This window comes from Cavia porcellus, unplaced genomic scaffold (genome assembly GCF_034190915.1).
Source record: "Cavia porcellus strain 051 isolate PalLab524CR breed Dunkin Hartley unplaced genomic scaffold, mCavPor4.1 scaffold_7, whole genome shotgun sequence".
In the NCBI taxonomy this organism is placed as follows: domain Eukaryota; kingdom Metazoa; phylum Chordata; class Mammalia; order Rodentia; family Caviidae; genus Cavia; species Cavia porcellus.
Window position 1 is genome coordinate 96368224 of NW_026947490.1, and position 19576 is coordinate 96387799.

The 19576-nt window shown below is 39.1% G+C and overlaps 1 protein-coding gene across 3 annotated transcripts in view; it reads left to right on the top strand.

Annotated features, from left to right (window-relative positions):
• Afg1l (AFG1 like ATPase) overlaps window positions 1–19576 on the top strand; it is a 217662-nt gene that overhangs the window by 58224 nt on the left and 139862 nt on the right. For all 3 annotated transcript variants that reach the window (XM_063253978.1, XM_063253977.1, XM_063253979.1), the window contains exons 4-6: window positions 5160–5261; window positions 6702–6832; window positions 17099–17198. In XM_063253978.1, the coding sequence (XP_063110048.1) occupies window positions 5160–5261; window positions 6702–6832; window positions 17099–17198 (333 nt within the window). The remainder of the gene's footprint in view (window positions 1–5159; window positions 5262–6701; window positions 6833–17098; window positions 17199–19576) is intronic.

Sequence of the window (19576 nt, forward strand, 5' to 3'; positions counted from 1 at the left end):
TGTTGGGGATGGGAAGTTGCTGCCTGTTTGGCCCAGCCCCTGGTTCTCTGGCACTGCCTGCAGTATTTTGTGTGACCTTTAGTGATTCTCAATCTTGGAATACCAGGAAAGATAGCTGTTCATAACAGTTGTGTCACTTTTGGCCTAGAGTGATACCATCAGCAATAAGAGTAGCATCAGTCACAGCCTAAAAAATGACAAACTGAGGTAACCATTAATTTGCCACCTTTAACCATGTGAACTAGATTTATGGTTATGTAATGAAGTCTAAAACAGACCAGAAAATTATATGCAGTATATAAGTCCTTCATATGTCAATTTTACCCTTGGGGTTAGAATTTGAAAAGGGTTAGGTAAAAAATAGAGAAGAAGAAGAAGAGTTTAGATATAAGGCTGGAACACAAAGGGCTGCACTAACTTTGGGAAGCTGGTACAGAAGGGAGAGATCAAAGGAGGGATAAAACAGGACACAGCCACAAAGAGGCTAGAAACCATTTTCACACTCGTAAAAATACTGAAGGAGAAAAAACAAAGACAAAACAAAACAAAAAACCCTAAACCACCACCACCACAATAATAAACAAACAAGAGAGAGAGAGAAAAAAAAGCCCCCTGCCAGATCGGTCTGTGCTGTCACCGGCAGACAGTGTGCGCGGACAGAGTCCCAATCCATGCTGATCTGCTCCAGCAAGCCTGTGGCAGCTTTTTGGTGGGGTGGTGGGTAATCTTCTGGCTGAGAGCAGACTCCTTCGGCCTGCAGCTGTGAGCACCTTCCATGGCCTGAGCCCAGCGGGGAGGCACTAGATGGAGCTGGAAGCAGCTCTGGGTGAGTCCTGCCTCAGCTGGCCCCTTTCCTGGCCAGTCGCTGTGTTGCACAGGATGACCTAGCCCCCAGCACTCACCACCAGCTGATGCGGTCTTCACACTCACCCTCCCCTCCGCTGCTGTGTCTCTGTGGAGTGCTCTGAGGTTTCCAGCTAGCACTGGGTGTCTGCAGGCTTGAGCCACTTTCTTGTTCAGTGAGGTCCTGGTCAGGGAGCAGGTGCCGCTCATTACCTCCTCCTCCTTCACTGAAATTTTTCTCGTCACTTTCTCCGTGGGCTTCATTTCGTACTTCAGGTCCTCCCTAGGTCCAGGGGACCCACTTGTCCGTCCTGTCTTCCTCATGTTGCTCTATTCCGGTGTCTGGATGGCATCTCAGAGGCTCTGTGCTGCTTACCGCTCCACCGTCTTGGTACCTAGCCAGTCCTAGTGCTCTTTATCCCCTGGCATTGCATCGTGCATCAATGCCACGCTCTAGATTCCACCACCTCTGAAAAGCCTGTGACTATATGAGGCTCTGTGGGGAGGCATCCAGACACGAGCCATAATAGAGCCCAGATCTGTGCTGCGTATGCACATTTGTTAATTTTCTTTCACATGTTATGACTAATAGAAAATTTTTTATTTTTTTGCAAGTCTGAGGTTGAAACCAAAGCCTTCATATGGAATGACACTCCCAACACTATGATGATTATTATTATTAATTTTGGAACCACACAGTTTCCCAGCAGAGTTTAAACTTGTGATCTTCCTGCCTCAGCCTCCTAGAGTGCTGAGATCACAGGTATAGGGCACTATGCCTTTATTTAAGTCCCTAATATGATGATTTATATTGATTGATGTTTAATAAGCCATTGTTATATTTCTGATATAAACTCATTTGATAATGTACATGCTTTGGTTTATTTCTGGTCTCATGAAATGAATTAGGAAGTATTTCTTCTTCCTATATTTTCTGAGATGTTTATATAAGATTAGTGCTGTTGAGTCCTAATATAGTTGATTAGTTTTCAGTGCTGAAGCCATTTGAACCTGAAGTGTTTTTAGTGGGAAAGTTATTACTCATAAATTTAATTTCTATAATAAATAGTTATTTAAATTTATTTATTTTTCTGCTAGTTTTGGTCATTTTTCAAGGAATTTATCTCTTTTATTTACACTGAGTTTATGGACAGAAAGTTGTTTGTAAATTGTTACATAAGTACTGCTTGGTAACTGATTGTGCCACTGGAACTCTAGTTGTTTATAATTTGTTATTTTTCTTTAACTTACTTTCTTTATTACCCTTTTAATATCTCTGGTAGCTATAGTGATCCTTCTCTTTCATTCCTGCTATTGATAATTTGTGTCTCATGTCTTTTTTCTCATTAGATCAGTAGGATTTTTAATCAGTTATTATTTTTTGCTTTGAAAGAATCAGCTTTTCATTTTACTGAATTTCTTATTGTCTCCTTTCTGGTCTGCAATTCTGCTCTTTATTATTTCATTTTTCATACTTTTTATTTGCTGCCTTTACTAGCTTATTATTAAACTAGAAATTCAGATTAAAGTTTATTTTTCATATAAGCATTTAAAATATAAATTTATGTCTAAGTGCTGCTTCAGTGGCATTAATCAAAACTGATAAGTTGCATTTTAAATTTTCATTCAGTTTAACAAATTTGTAAACTTTTAAATCATTTTTGCAGCTGCCCCAGGGTGCATGTTACTTAATTTCCAAACATGGGGTAATTTTCTAAATACCTGTTTAACTCCTAATTTATTCTCGTCAGTGAATACAGCTTTCATAGTTACATACCCTGGAGCCACATCTTCGGCCTGAGGAAACGTTCTGGCCCACAGATGCTGCAGATGGAGGGAAGCCCAGAGCTGAGGCTCAGCTCTTTAACTTTAGGGACCGCAGCTCCAGAACAGAGAGCTGGGGCTGGAGGGCCGGGGTCGGGTGGGAGAGGTGGGGGACAGAGCCGGGGAGGTGGGGTGCCCAGGGCTGCCTGCGCTGCTGGGCTGCTTCCCCACAGCAGTAGCTAAGGCTCTCTTGCTCAGGCTGTTGGCTGCTCAATGACTAACGTAATCGTGGTGATTAAAAGTTTCAGAGTGTTGAGAACTAGATCCTTTAATTATGAGATTGACTGAACCAGAGTACAAGAGGGCCTCATTTGGAAAGCTTACTTGCCCATCTTTTAAAAATGTGCTATAGGCCGTTCTCCAGCTCTCAGCTGCCTAATTGATTTTCAGTATATAGGTTACATATTAATCATTTTTACTTTTTCTCATCTTTTCTTATCATTTCTTAATTTTTCTATGGTATCTAAAGCAGTTCTTATGACCCAGTAATTAATTTACTCATTCTTTTTTTATGTTAAAGAGATTAAGACAAAACAGGACGTAACAAAGCAGATCAGAACAGAACAATGTAAGCAACACAGTATTTCATCAGAAGACAACCTCTAATTAACAGTGACTACCATAATGCCTTTTTCTTTGAAATAGTTGAGCATAACTTAATATACAATAGTATCAAACATAACAAAATAGTATAAAACCATTAAAGAGAATGAAAGTATTACAGGGCATTCAGAACCAAATAACAGAAAACGAACCATGGCTACTGTATTATCTCATTTTCCATAGAAAATTTTTTTATACTTTCACACATAATACAATTGAATAAGATACAACATGAACCAAAGGAAATAGAAGAGCAAAAGCATGGTAGAGTAAGATGATATTAAATCAGCACTGGCTATTTTAATGACTTGTTTTCCTCAAAGTAGCTGTTCATAACCATCACAGATAATAAAATCAAACAAACCAGGATAAACCCATTCCAGCTAATGAATGCAATCATTATAAGGCCTCAAAGCAATGTAATAGGGAATCATGATTACCATAAACTCTTATGTACTCTTACAATTTCTTACACTAGGGAGACTATACGGTATTTATACATGTGAATTTGATTTATTTTGCTTATGAGTATGGTCTCAAATTGTGCCCAATTATTTATAAATATGTTAATGTGATCATTCTTTATAAGTAGTACTTTATGAGTAGTACTCCATTGTGTAAAAATACCACAACTTTTTTATCCATTCCTCAGTTGATGGACACCTAGGTTGTTTCCAAGATCTGGCTATTACAAATTGTGCTGCTATAAACATGGGTGCACGTATATCTCTGTGGTATGATGCTTTCAGTTCTTCTGGGAATATGCCTAGAAGTGGAATAGCTGGGTCGAATGGGACTTCCAATCCCAGCTTTTTAAGGAATCTCCAAACTGACCTCCACAGTGGTTGCACCAGTCCACATTCCCACCAACAGTGCAGGAGAGTTCCTTTTTCCCCCACAGCCTCTCCAGCATTTGTTGTTGTTGGTTTTCTTGATCCTGGCCATTCTTTCAAGAGTGAGATGGAATCTCAGTGTGGTTTTAATTTTCATTTCTGTAATGAGTAATGATGATGAACATTTTTTCATGTATCTATTTGTCTTTCTTCATCTGAAAACTCTGTATTCATCTCAGATGCCCATTTTTGGATTGAGTACTTGAATTTTGGGGGTCTGATTTTTTTTAATTCTTTATATGTTTGAGACAGAAGTCATTTGTCTGAGGGACAGTTCACTAAGACTTTTTCGCAGTTTGTGGGTTTTCTTTTCACTATACTGGAGATTTCTTTTGACATGCAGAAACTTTTTAATAAGACGTGATCCCAGCTATTGATTCTGGGAAGTATTTCCTGTGCAGTTTGATTCCTGTTCATGAATTCTTTACCTACCAATTGACTCATTCATTAATTATTGTATTTATACTACTTTCTTTTGGAAGCAAAGACTGAAAAATAATCTATAAATCCTGCCAGTTTGTAAACATAGAAGTGCATGTTATATCTGGGGAAAATAACTCCTGTAATGTTAATTAAATGTTGTATGTATTTCCTAACCACAAAGGATAATACCAATATTTTTTAAAAAAATCTAACTTTTGTTTTGGTATTGGGGATTGAATGCAGAGTATGCTGGTCTACATCCCAGCCTTTTTATTTATTTTTTTTAGTTGAGACAAAGTCTCATTAAGTTGCCCAGGCTGACCTTGAACTTGTGATCCTCCTGCCTCGGCCTCCTCAGTAGCTAGGGTTTCAGCTGTGGAGCTACGGGGCACGGCACTGTAGTGGCTGGCTAGCCAGTTCAGTATACTGAGTAAAAAGCCTGCTAAAAAAGTAACGTAGCTTTCAGCTTTTCAGGAGGAATGTGTTTCACTGTCTCAAAACTAATGATGACCGTTAGAGCAATCAGTATATACTGTATAATAGCATTCTTAACGTCTTATTTTTATTTTTAAGGTACAGGAAAAACAATGGTGATGGATATATTTTATGCTTATGTGGAAATGAAAAGGAAGAAACGGGTCCATTTTCATGGCTTCATGCTAGATGTACATAAAAGTAAGTTTAAACTGATCTGAAAGAAGTTATTCTTTAGTGGAAAAACTACAAAAGTTTTTCCCAGTAAATATTTTCCAGTGAGATTATATATATATATATTTGTTTGTTTGTTTGTTTTTGTTTTTTTTTACATTAAAAAATTTTTTGGCCTGGTGTGGTGGTACATGCCTGTTTTGTGAACACTTGAGAGGCTGAGGCAGGAGGATCACTGCAGGTTGGAGGCCAGCTAAGGCTATATAGTGAATTCAAGGCCACTCTGAACTACATAGTGAGACCCTGCCCTTGAAAAACAAAATAAAACAAAAGCCAACAACAGCAGCAAAACGGAAAAACTAAAAAGCAATTAGAGTTTTGCTTAAAATAAGACTTTGTTTGCTTTCATTTGTTTTGTGCTACACTGAAATTGTACATTCAGAGTTGGTTCTTAAAACCAATTCATTACTTTCAAATCAGAGAATGGAAGTTACTATCTGAAGATCAGGCATTTTTAAAATTTCTACTAATGGTTAATAAAAAAATATTAAGAACGCATTGTTTTGAGATTTTTTTTCTGAGCTAGGATGTCACTGTGTAGTCCAGGCTGGCTTTGAACCTACTATATAATCTAGGCTGGCCTCAAGTCTTGGTAATCCTCCTGCCTAAGCCTTCTGAGTGCTGGGATTACAGGCGTGCACCGTCACACTCAGTTAAAATGTTATTCTTTTATTCTGTCCCCCTAAGATGTTATTCTTGATAGGTTCTTTACTCTGTGTAATTTCAGCATGTAGGCATCTAGTTTGTATTTGCATAGTCACTGAATTACTTTGCCCAGTGTTCTTATTTTATGTCTCTGTTGTTGTTGTTTTTGAGACAAGGTCTGACTAAGTAATGCAGGTTGGCCTTGTACTCACAGTGACCCTCCTGCCTCAGCCTCCAGAGTGTTACATGTGTGTACCACCATGCCCAGCTTTTATTTCATTTTTCTGTGGTTTGTCTGTGGCTATACTGTGATGCCCACACCAGGGACATTATGGTTTTTTCCCTGACCGTCTCAGTAGGCAGTGCACATAAAGTGAATGAAATGGGCTGGCTTTCATGTGCAGGATTGGGATGAGGGGACATTTGATTGGATGTGATGGAAAGAGCATGTACTTGTGGGGCGGGACCCAGCCTCCTGTCCCAGCCCTGAAATCATCAGGATTAAGGTTACTTTGTTGATCAGTCATCACTGAGTCACCTCTGTGGTGATTCTGGAGGGCAGATGTTTCCACACAACTCTAGGTTTATATCACTCAAACAATTTATTGAGAAACACAACCAGTTTCAAAAATCTAGTTTAATTGTAATCGCATTTAAACCCAAATTTTTGTGTCTTCACTGAAGTTTCATGTGGGGCTTTAAAAACATGTTATAACTTTTTAAAATGTACATTAATACTTGCTTTTATTTCCTCCATCTAAGGAATACATCGCCTTAAACAGAATTTGCCCAAAAGGAAACCAGGATTCATGACCAAATCATATGACCCAATAGCTCCCATAGCTGAAGAAATCAGCCAAGAAGCAGGTCTTCTGTGCTTTGATGAATTTCAGGTACATGGAGATTTTTCATAGGTATACAATGGTATATTGAATAAGCTGTGAAGATTTAAGTTTTACTCATTTCCTACCTCTTTTATTTGTAAATTGATGCTTTCTTGCCACTTCAATTTTACTGTCTTGTTTGATGATCAGCAAATGATTACCTGTGCATCTGACCCACCTGGTTCTGTATGGCCCATCAAGAAAAACATTTTTACACTCTTAAAGGTGATATAAGGGGGAATGAAACTCCCAAGCTACTATGTCTGGAACGAGTTCGTGTTCTCTAAAATCAAAGAATGAATTTTAGGAACAGTGGAAGAGAGACAGAAGGGGTCCCCAGTGGGTTGCCAAAGGTTCTGTATTTTCTCGGGATTTTTAAATAAAACCATGAGGTGAGGTGGGTCTAAAATTGGGGAAAACTGGGAACTCACAAGGCATATGGGCGCAAGGTGGGACAGAGCTGTGGTCAGCCAATAGGTTTAATTGTTCAGGTAAAGTTGACCAATCAGAGAGCAATGGGGAAAGAGTCTGTAGCAGCGAGCATTCTTTATGGATCCGTGGCTCTTCCCTAGGGATTGGGATGGTGACTCCTGGCTTCTCAATGTGACCCAGATTTAATCCATAAAGACTATACGTAGGGTGTGGTTGCATTTGTTTTGCCTTCTGTCCTGAGATCTGGCCCATAGCAAGAGGTGTGTGTCCCCTCCAAGGTCACCAGACACCTGGTCCTCTGCGCTGCTGGCTTCCTTGAGGGCCCAGCCCCGTCTGACTGCCTGTAATATTTCTCACTAGCTCAGCTGCCTATAACAGAGGTACTTGGAAGAAAGAAAACAAAAACAAATACAAACAAAACAAAACAAAATAAAAATCCATCAGAGAGTCTCTGCAGCTTGGAAAGCCTAAAATATTTACTCCTCAGTTTTTTACAGGAAAAGTTTATCCCACCTCTAAATTATTGTCAGTGGCTCTACACACCCTCCCCCTATACCACAGAGATAGTGTATTTTTAAAATGATGTCTTTAGAGATACTTGAGTATTTTTTAAAGCATTATGTAAAGTACAGTGGCTCACACATTCCATTAAAGTCTTGTGTCATACATATTCTTGATAAAGGAAAAGATGGCCTTACTTGATCTTTTGAAGTTGCTTCTGTCTTAAGGTTTTCTGACGTTATGCCTGTGGGTTGGTGGTGAGTCATTTCCTGACCCTTGTTCGGTGGGAAGATTCTAAGGAGGGCTATCATGTGGTCAGGACTCTTTTATCAAAAATCCCGCCTGACAGATCTCCTCCACCGCTGGATATGTGTAACTAGCATTGGCTTCGATTAACGATGGAGAAGAAAGAACAGCTCACCAAGAACGCCGATATGAGGAGCTGCCTGGGGAGGGGGCTCCTGGCTTCTTCCCTCTGATCCTGTTAAGACAGCCTGATGGTCCCCCTTTGTGCAGAGCACATGGAGTACACACATGCATTGCAGAAAGTGCGGGGCTTCCACTAGTTCTGAAAATGGCACCCCTAATGGCATCAATAAGCTGTATGTGGGGGTGCAGGCCTTAATCCCAGCACTCTGGGAGGATGGGGCAGGAAGATCTCAAGTTTGAGGCCAGCCTGGGCAATTTAGCAGGACTGCCTCAAAATAAAAAATTAAAAAAGGACTAGGGATGTAGCTCTTGGGTGAAGGCCCTGAGTTCAAGCCTCTTAGAAAAATCATTTCTTCCAATTTTCTGTTATGCCTTTTACTCAGAATAGCTCTATATAAAACTGAATTAGCACAGTTAAAATTTCAGTTTTCAATGGAAGCATTAAATGATATATTAATATCCAAACTTTATGAAATGATTTATGCTTTAAAATGTGTTTTTGCATCCATATTTCATTTAAAGTAGTTATTGTTTTACCCACATAGAGATGGGTATCTAAAGGCATCAGAATTTCCTACGTATGAAATTATTACTTTGACCTTTAAAAATTTACGTTTTGAGATATTGAGAGAATGATTGTCACATGTCTGTGGCATGTGGGCTTTTCAAAGGCAAGACTAAGAAAGTTGGGGAGCTTTGAAACTTTGGATTGCAAAGCACATGAGTCCGAGGAAAATAGCAGAGCAACTTACTCGGCAGAGGGCGCAGTGTCCAGGGCCCTCGAAACAGTTTAAAATTTATGAAAGCTAGGTGTGGGGGTGCACGCCTGTGATCCTAGCACTTGGGAAGCTGAGGCAGAAAAATCACTGTGAGTACAAAACCAGCCTGAACTAAATATTGAGACTCTGTCAAAAAAAAAATGAATTTATGTCTTAACCATAAAAAAAGAAAAGAATTTATAAATGTCTTAGCCAGATGTGGTGCTGGCACCTGTAATCCCAGCCCTCAGGAGGCTGAGGCAGGAGGATTGAGGTGACTTCAAGGCCAGCCTGGGCTACATAGTGAGCCCTTGCCTAAAAAACAAAAAGAACAACAACAATAAAAAACAAAACAAAGAAAAGAAGAAAGAAAAGAAAAAGAATCATGAAAATTTCTTAATTTCATACCTCTTAAAACTGAATAAATGGATATGCAGTAATAAATCCAGCCTGTATGCATATCTATCTGGACTGTATTTGTTTTCTTTTTTGGTACCAGGAATTGAACTCACGATCAAAGGCAGGCGCTTATGCTGCTGAGCTAAATCCCTGGCCCTGTATTTGTTTTTATACCAGTACAGTTTTGGATTCTTAATTTTTTTTTGTATTTTGATAGACGAAGGGGATCATGAAGATTGAAAGTTCTAGTGCTCCCCAAAATCTTACTACCATGATATTAGTGAAGTCCTAACAAATGCCGTCTGTCTGCTGTGGGTATTCTCCATTCAGTTCAGATTTCAAAAGGCTGATACATAGAGACGGGGAGAAGGAACCAAAAACTGTCAGGTTACTAATGTCCCAGATGTGCCCAGTCTTACAAAAGAAATACAGGAAACAACAGTAATTTTTCTTGGGTCATGGTGGTGCATGCCTATAATAACCAGCCCTTGGGAGGCTGAGACAGGAGGATCACCTCTAGTTCAAGGGGAGTTCAAGGCCCAGACTATATGCAAGACCCTGTCTTAATTTTTTTTTTATTTTACATATTGAGTGTCACAAAGATCAAAAAGAAATTGCTCAGACCTTTGTAAAATGTTACTAACCAAGAAGAGGCAGATGTGATAGAGATATCTGCCATTGCCTGACTTAGTTTCATGTTTATTTAATCATTTGCTCTTTCATCTCAGTTGCTTTAAAGAGCTTTATTCTATATGACAGGACTCTACTTGTCCCATAGCTGAATGGACTGTCCCTGGCATGTCTCTCTGAGCAGCTAGTCCTCAGGCTTGTCAGAGACCTCGGGCTCGTGTGGTGTGAGGGGGGAATGGGGTGCTCCTGTCTGCTTTCCCATGAACAGAGGGAGGCTCCTTCTTAGTGATAAGGAGAAACAAGACATGGAGAGTGTCTGAGTCCCCTTACGAGGAAGGGTGCAGGGCTCCACGGTCACCTGCCAGCCTCCACGCTTCCCCAGGCCCCCAGCCTCGCCCCAGGTGCGGTTCTCAGGTGCTCCTTCAGCCCTGTCCCCAGCCTGGTCTCAAGAAGCTCCCTTCTTCGGCCGGATCGCTGTGTCTCTTTCTCTTAATAGTTGCCATGAGAATGCAGCCTCCCCTTCCTGTTTGACTGCTGTATTCTGTAAAATGTAGTATAAACATGGGTCACAATACTGGCAGAGATGCCACCTTCCTTAATAAAAAGTCAGTTGTCTCCTCTGGAAGGAGAACTGCCTGGTGGGGTGAAGTGCAGAAGACCAAAGACGAGGGCCCTGTCTGTTGGCAGTGCTTTTGGGTGCAGACAACAGAAAAGCCGATGTAAAGGGCTCATACTCTGCGGGAGAGACGTCATGTTATATAAGATGTTATATAAGATAGCGTCGCTTCTCTTGCTCAGATCCTCCTTCCTCTTGGATCTCTTTGACATGTTGAGCCTTGCTCACTGCTCTCTACAGTTTCCATTCTGTTTTCTTCGTAGGTCTGGAGCCATGGTTAATAACTGGGTGTAAATACTCCTTTCTCAGAAAGAAAATCTGTACAGAGATGGTAAAATAAGACTGATTACAAATTGGTTGCATTTATTTGATCCCAAAGTTTAGCCCCGTAGAGTTACTGGTATAGTGAGAGGAGCGGAGAGTTGTTTAGTGTAGTCACTAGTGTGTTCGTGTTGACCATAGGAAAACCCTAATGAGTGCACACAAGGAGAGGCTGATATTTACGTACACCTGCTGTCGTGAAGAGCCAGAGAGAGCCAGAGCGTGAGGAGGTGAGCTCTGGGATTCTGAATCCTCACTCTCTGCAGCTGGTTTTGTAGAAGCCTCCCCAGCACACCAACATTGGGTTAGCACACACCCAAACCCGTACTGAAATGTCTCCTTCCCTACAATGCTGTAGAATAAGAGGATGCCCCCAAATGTTGCTGCACCCACACTCTGATCCCCAGAACCATTGGTTTAAAACAAACCAGCATGGGTTCCACTTCATTTCTGCCACATGGAGTGGTGTCCCCCAGTGGCCAACTGCCCTGCCCTAAGGGAGATGCAGGGGAGCTGGATGGGGTGTTCACAGAGTTCCCTTCATGAGGTCCTTCCCACACGTGAAGGATGCTTTATGCATAGACCCATCTCTGACCCATCATCTGGGAATCCCTTACCTGGTGGACACCTTTGTGGCTCTCGTCTGACCTATTTCACTTTATGCTGCATGACTAAACATGGCTGTGTGCCGAGGAAAACCCAGTCTGAGGTAGCTCCTTATTTTTCAGGTGGAAGGTGCAAATTCTACACACTCCCACACAGACAGAAAATAAGTCCAAAGACTTATTACTTATAATTGGGCAGGGAGAATTCTATAAAAATCCAGGCAAAGAGGGGAAGTGCACATGCCAACTAGAAACACACACACACACACACATTTGTATTTGTATGATGTGGATCATTTTATTTTTTATTTTTATTTTATTTTTGGATTTCAAAAACAATACAGAAGGATATCCCTCATGTTTGCTATATTGTATATTATTGTTCTCTAAACAGATGCTCAGATTACTGGCTTTTGCCCTGCAAAGCCACTCAAACAATACAAGCATTCAGTTGACTTTGTACCTCAGTCCCTCCGAACTCAGTCTGTGTTCCTCCGAATCAGCCAGTTGCCCCCCAGTAGGGTTAGGGAACTCTTCCTGTCTCCCAGCCTGCTGGCCAGCTGGCTCACAGGAGGGGTGAGTTGACTTCTTAGTCCTTCTGGCCTTCATGGCTGCTGCTAGCTCATGGGAAGGATGCGTTGACTTCTAGGTTCTCCTCCTGACTCACAGCTGCAGCTGGCTCAGGGGAAAGCAGTGTGGATCATTTTAAATTGGGGGACAGATGCTTGAATGACATATTTAAAGCTGCTAGGAAGAAAAGTGGGAAACCCAGCCTTTCCTTTATTTATTTAGTTTGAACCCAGGTCTCCTTGTGTTGCCCAGACTGATTTGATTAGCTCCTTGGCTCAAGTTATCCTCCTGTGTCAGTGTCTTATGTCGCTGGGACTGTGGGCACGCACCGTCACACCCAGGTTAAACTGGTCTTCCAGGCTGGACTGTCGCCTCTAATTTCCTATCTCTGGCCGCAGGTTTGAGTTGTTTGTGTATACTGTTCTGACTCCCAGGCAACAATTTTTACTGTATCCTCCTGTTAGATCCGTCACATATCCTAAAGGTCTCCTTCTGCTGAAGAGTTTTGCTAAAGACTTAACTATCTTTTTCTTAGCAAGACTCTAACACCCCCTTTAAGACAGTGGCTTTTCACTGCTCTCTATATTTTTGATGCCCCGCACACCCCCATGACATATTTAGCTTGCGAACATATATTTTTGTTTTTATGTTTATTGTTGGTGATCTACTGTATATTCTACTACAGAATGCAGTGGCCATGAATCTTTATTTTGTTAACTGATTATCACAAGTGTCTAGAACAGTGCTGGAGAATGAATGAAACCTAGTATCAGATAACTAGTGAAGTATTAAGTAAGTCCTGTTAAGTAAGTCCTGCTCCCTTTATATTTAATAGTATTTCTCAAACAAAATTTACATTTCTAGAACCTAAAGAACATTACATCTCCATCTCATACTTGTTCCTGTCAACACTGAAACATCTGAACATTTTTGTCTAATATAGGAAAAATGATACATTGTAATTTATATTCACTTAGTAGTACGATTGGTTTTGTCACATTCATTTGCTTACAAATTTGTCTCTTATGACCTGTTTGAGGTGTTGCCCATTTATTTATTGGAATGCTTATATTTCACCTATCATTCGTATATGCTACATCCTCAGCTCTTTTAAAAATTTTTTACTTTGAGAAAGGGGCCTGCTGAGCTGCTCAGGGTGGGCTGGAATTTCTGATCCTCTTAATTTAGCTCCTGAGTTCTGAGATGACAGATCTGTGTCCCCACAGCCAGTTATTATGTATATTCTTTGTGTCTTTTCTTTTGTGGTGCTGAGGACTGAACCAAGGGCGTCATGGTTTCTAGAGAAGCCCTCTGCCACTCAACTGCATTCCCAGCCCCTCTTATGTATATTCTGTGATTCAGCTACTTGTATACTGAGTAGTGCTTGCTATGTTCTTGTTTTTAACTGTTGTACTATGCTGTATATATAATTCCATTTATAGCTAAAATGCTATAAATAATGTATTAATTATATGGAACTATACAAACATACATAATATATATAGTAGCCATAGTTAAAACTTCTTGATGGTTTAATATATATCTCGTTACAATTTTTGCAGGGTTGTTTTTATTACTGTTTTCATTATATTGATGAAGAAATTGAGAGTCACAGAGGTTAAGTAACTTGACCAAAGTCACAGAGATAGTAACTAACAAGTTTAAGTCCAATGTCAGTGCTCTTACTAGTCATAATTATGCTATATGTTTCCCTTGGGATAGTTTGTATTGTGTGTTTAAATATACAGCTCTAGAGCTGAGTGAGGTGTGGGTAGGTGTTTTAATAATAAAATCTGAAAATTATCTGTAAGTCTATGAAGCCTGGTACAACACTTGCTGATTTATTAGAAAAAACAATTTTAGGTGCTTCATCCTTAGTGACAGTATGTCTACGGTCATCAAATTCATGTTTCAAATCAAAACATTTCAGGGGTCTTGATTTTTATCTATTTATTATTGGCCTTTAGGTGATGTTAGTTAACATAATATTTATTTTACTAAGGGGATGATGGAAATTTTTGCTACTTAAGTGCAAGGATATATACTCTTCTTTTTAAATTTAAGGAATTTTTAAGATTATGTTTTGTTAGCATTTATATCATGTTTGCAGAATGTGTTCTTCACTAGCTTGGTCATCTTTGCTGATTATAGTATTTCAGTTTTACCTGTGGTAGGAGATCCACTGTTCTGATTTTGACTGAGAAATACTTCTAGATAGATTTTTTTTTTTTTTTTTTTTTTTTTTTGTCTTTTTCCTTTTTACCGGTACTGGGGATCGAACTCACGACTGCCTGCTTCCAAGGCAGGTGCTTATGCCGCTGAGCTAAACCTCCAGCCCCAACAGATTTTTTTTTTTAAAACAGATTTTAGTTGCTAAAATAAAAGAATAGTCTATTCTCAGAGTTTTCTTTAAGGACATTTGTTATGTCCTCTTTGAATTTATGTTGTTAAACTGTTTATGATTCTTAAGATATGAAAATACTGAGGGATACTGATATTTTTAAAAAATGGTATGTCTTCATGTCTAAAAAGGGACAGTGATTAGATGTTTTACTAATATGGTACAAAAAATTAGCAGAGTTATCTTGTAAGAGTCTCCTCTGCAAGCTATCAATATATCGTTTAAAAAATAGTTCAACCATTTTTATAAGCGGGAAAGCTATTAAAAACTGCTAATAAAAAATAGGTGCTTATTTTTGTGCTAATACTAATTACTGATAATGCATGCTTATGTTTGGCACTCATTACATGGCACTGTACCAATCAGTGGCTGCCTGAGACTGAAGCACTTACACATGTAAATTAACCATTAGGCTCCCCCCTCTTTATAAGTGAGTCATAATGGAAAGCAACTCTAGGTCATAAAAAAATCTCTCCTCTTTAATGCTAATGAAATGTCTCCACTCTGTATTAGCAGACTACCCTTATTGGTAATCTGTAGCCTTCCCTTTTGTTCCTGATGGTAATGAAATGCTGGGTGCTGAAAAAGCTGGCTCTCCAAGAATGTGGGGCCAATTGTCTTCTGTTCACTTATACTGTAAAATTACTGTTCTCCAGCAAAGCCGAACAAGTGCTGGACTAAGATCAAAAGAGTACACATTGGCACCCTGTTACACTAAGTGACTCCTGCTTTATTAATTAGTCATAGATCCTCCAAGTTAATTTACTCTGATAAGGCAGACGCATTCTGCAATATAAAAATCACAAACCTTTACTATCTGCTTTCTGTATTCCTCAGTTTAAATCTCTGTACTGTGTTATAAGCGACATGTTTCTTCACTGTTTTTGAACCTTAGGCGAGGTGACACAAGCTATTTTTCAAAAACATTAACAATGTAATCGACCATCGTTACTCTCTGAAATTAAGTAACCTTTCATTGGTATATGTTTTTTAAAGTGAGTCTGCTGGGATTCAGTTTGAAAGTGCCTTTGCTACTAAAATCTGCAAGCCTGGTAGTCCTCTCATCAGAAATGCCATTGGTGTTTATGCATTTGAAAAGGGCCTTCTCTGTGACTGGTTTTGTGGAAGCAAAATTTGACAATGATCCTAAACTCTAAGTTAAATAGTATCAGCACCACTTTGCTTTTCATTTAAATCCCCACTTTTGAAGTTCCTGAAGTCTTTTTAATTTAAGGAATCTTGAGTAGTTTTTAGTTAATATGTTTTCAAGTTGCAGCTTGAGACAGATAAAGAAAAGTGCACCTCCCCCTTCCATGGTTTTGTTTCATTCAGGTGGCTAAAAGATCATTAAACTTTGAATAAGATATCAGCTGTAAAGAGACATGCGAGTTAGACCTAGATTGTTATTAGCTGTGTTAGAACCGTTTAGTTAGTAGCTTAGTATTTTGAACAAATTGTAAGAATTCCACTGGTTTCTGTGTTCCTTCACAGGGCTTTAAAATAATAGTGTGATCTATGTAGCAACTCTATGTAAAGCAAGTTTTTATTAAGATTACTTGAAATATATTAATAAAGAAATACCAAACATTTTCACATTGAGGGTAACTCATGTTGGCATATACTTAGGGGACGTAGCAATGATTAAAATCAGCTTTCAGTATACATTTATTTTTGAAGTCGGCTTTCCTTGCTGCTGTATTTCTTTGTGTGTTTTAAAGTTTAAAAATTATTAAGCTTATGTTTTCATTGTGAATTTTAAAAATAAATAATTTAAGAAAAGATGAGTAGTCCTATTTCCCTGTAACCTAACTGATGAGTAGTTTTATGTGCATTATGCATTTTTACTTTTTTTTCCCCAAAGCACTGTATTAACTGTTCTTACAGGGTTTTTTTTTTTTTAAATAAGGAATATTTGTGTTTGTGAAGGTTAGCAGAGGCTGGCTGTGCTGGAAAAGTGACTGCAGTGCCTTTTGATTATTCATGGACAGTAATAGAAGGCACTTAAAAAGAACAATGAAATTGCTTATTTTTGTGATGGGCCATCTGTTGAATTGTTTTGTGCAACAATTGCACAATAGTATCTATGTCATATCATTCTATTTTCAACAGCAGCTGATTATGTCTCACTAGCTACTTGTCCTTATTTCTGAAGTCCCATGACCATTGAAAGTCACCTTTCTGGGACCCTTACCAGAAAGGTATCAGAAATTGCCAACAGCCTGTGTATTTTATTTTGTTTTTCTGCTTTTTGGAGTATGTGGAGGAGGGCGGGTGGCAGTCGGAGAAGGGAGTCGATCGTGTTCTCATTAATTAGACTTCCTAAATGTTTAGGGCAGTTATTTATGCTTTCCACCTGTAGTTCTATAAAAGAAGTTAACATAGAATCATTTGATAATTTGTGTAAAAATGATAGGCTTGTAAAAAAGAGAAGAGTTAAGTTTAAAAGGCTGTTACACAGTCTTTCATGCTTTTAATTGTCTATTCTTTTCTTCATGGTGATAATTAGAATTTTTCTCTTTGAATTCACTTCCATCTTTAAAAAAGATGAGCCATTAGTAAACTTGTTAGAGCAGAAGTGAAATTAAAATAAAACAAATGTGTTGTTGTCCATAGGTCACTGACATTGCTGATGCCATGATTCTAAAACAGCTTTTTGAAAATCTGTTCAAAAATGGGGTCGTCGTTGTGGCAACATCCAACAGACCACCGGAAGGTAAAACCGAGCCCTGTGCTCGTCTCATCCAATTAGGTAGAAATTAACGAGCTTTTAGAGGTCCAGAATTTTGTGCTAATTTTATTTTGTTAATAAACCTGATGACTTTGCTTATTGCTAGTTTTATAACTGGCTTTATCTGAAAATCCAGTCTGTGTTTGTGCTTGAAAAATTTAATAACCTTACTGAGCTCAACCCAGTTGACCTCCATGTTGATATATTTGCTCTTTTTCCCTAGAATATTAGATTCGCCATATGTACATATCAGAACTACAACCTTTCCATCAAAACTCAGTGAAATAAAAGATGAAACTCCTAATTAAATTTTAGAAAAAGACAAAGCTCACTTGCATGAGCGAGTAGTTTCTACTACTTCACTTAATTTGTCATTTCTAAAAAAGCCCTTGTGGCTTATTAGGAAAGTCGAAGGGTTAGAATACAAGTACTATTTAGACAAAAACAAGTTTAAAATCTTTCAGCTTATGATGCGGTCAGTTTAGTTCCAAGGAACCAAACAGTAATATTGTAAGAGAGACTAAACGGTAACATCTTTTTCCTGGACCCCTCTTCCTCCAGATAACTTTCTGGCTATGTCCTTACCTTCTTCAAATCTTTTTGCACAAAAGTGACTTTGCTGATGAAGCTGAGGCTTGGTCCTTACTTGAATCTATGCCACACAGCCCTTTTTACCTGGTACTCTTTTCTGTTACCCTGTGCTGTTTTCCTCGTTGGTCTTAGAGACTCACTGTATATTCTCACATCACATTTTGTTGTGTCATCTCCTTGCTTCTGGTGTGCAGAAGCTTCACGAGAGCAGTGATTTTGATCTCTTTACTCACCTGTACTCTCAAGCAGCTACAGCAGTGCCTAGTGCATAGGTGAATCTCAGGAAACAGTCTTTGAATGTTGAATGAATGCATGTCTCAAAGGGATCGTTCTGGCTGCTGTGTTGGGAACAGACTTCGGGGATGGGGCTTCAAGGCTGGTATTAGGAGGCCGTTTAGACGGTTACTGCAGCAGACCTGGAAGGAGACGACAGAGCTGCAAAGAGATGGAAATGTCATCTTCTGAATCAGTTTTGAAGGCAAAGTCAGTAGGATTTGCTGATCGAATGGGGCAGCGGCAGCAGATATGAGGAAAAGGAAAGATATGAGGAAAAGAAATTTAAGGGATAAAATGGTACCTGACTATAAGTTGGCATTGAGGAGAAGGAAACAGTGCGTTGGATAAATGATGCAGCTGCCAATCACTAAAGACAGACGCTTTAGAGGCGAGGAGCCGGAGAATAGCGCCCGGAGGAGGGGAACGGGTGTCTCTGTCTCTCCGTCTGCATGAGTGCTTTGATCCTTTGGGTCTTTTCTGCTCCATTCATCTCACTTCTCCCACTTCTAGTTACCAACTTTCTGGGTAACATTAGGGCTGCTCTTAGTAATGGAGGTTACAGTCACACCCTAATCTTTTTCCTGTAAGAACTTGTTGGTTTACGGAACAAGGAATGATCAGCTTTAACATACCTGAGGAATATTTAATAATATTCATTTTAATTGAAAATAATGGGCAAGTGAGTAAAAGTAGCACCAACACTAGAAATTAGGAACCTAAGAGAATATTAATTTTGGAGTAGGGTGGTCTGGGAAAGTCTTGTAGAAGAACAGGAAACGGAAGCAACACTCAGGGACAGAGAATAAGGGACCAAAGATGGATTTCCTCCGTGTCACCCTGTTATCTAGGCCTACTCACTGGATCCAAAGCAGCTGGGGAAACCCGAAAACATTGTTAGTTTATGACTAGTACTTTAGTTTTCAGCTCGCCGTTTGCTTTTTGGCCTGTAGGAATTTTCTTTACTTTCTTGCCAATATACATTTGGTATATTTTGAACATTTTCAGTGTCTTGTAATTGCTCTGCTGTCTTATGTTTTATGGGGTAATTTGATTAAGGGATGTAAGGTGAGATCTTGGATCAAATCCATGGGAATGGGTAATGACTAGGGAAATTTTAGGTAAAACACATACATGGTTTGTAGTCTTGGTTTTACAAAACCTCAAATAAATGATTCATCCCTATTTGTCACTTAGGTAAATTCTTGAGTAACCATATACAAATCTCGAAATATACTTTTCAAGATTATAATGTTGGGTTATTTGAAAAGCTAGACATGAAATCTATGCTTTAAAAAATTTCCCACATATGATTATCATCTTTTATATTCCAAAACAAATTTTTTGTCAATTTTCCTGATATTCTCCTGAGAAAAATAATACTATAAAATTTAATTGGATTGATACACAGTAAATTAACAGACTGCTGATTAAATTACTAGAGAACTGGAGAGTAGTGGCACAAACCTTAAAGCCCAGTGCTTGGGAGGCTGGCACAG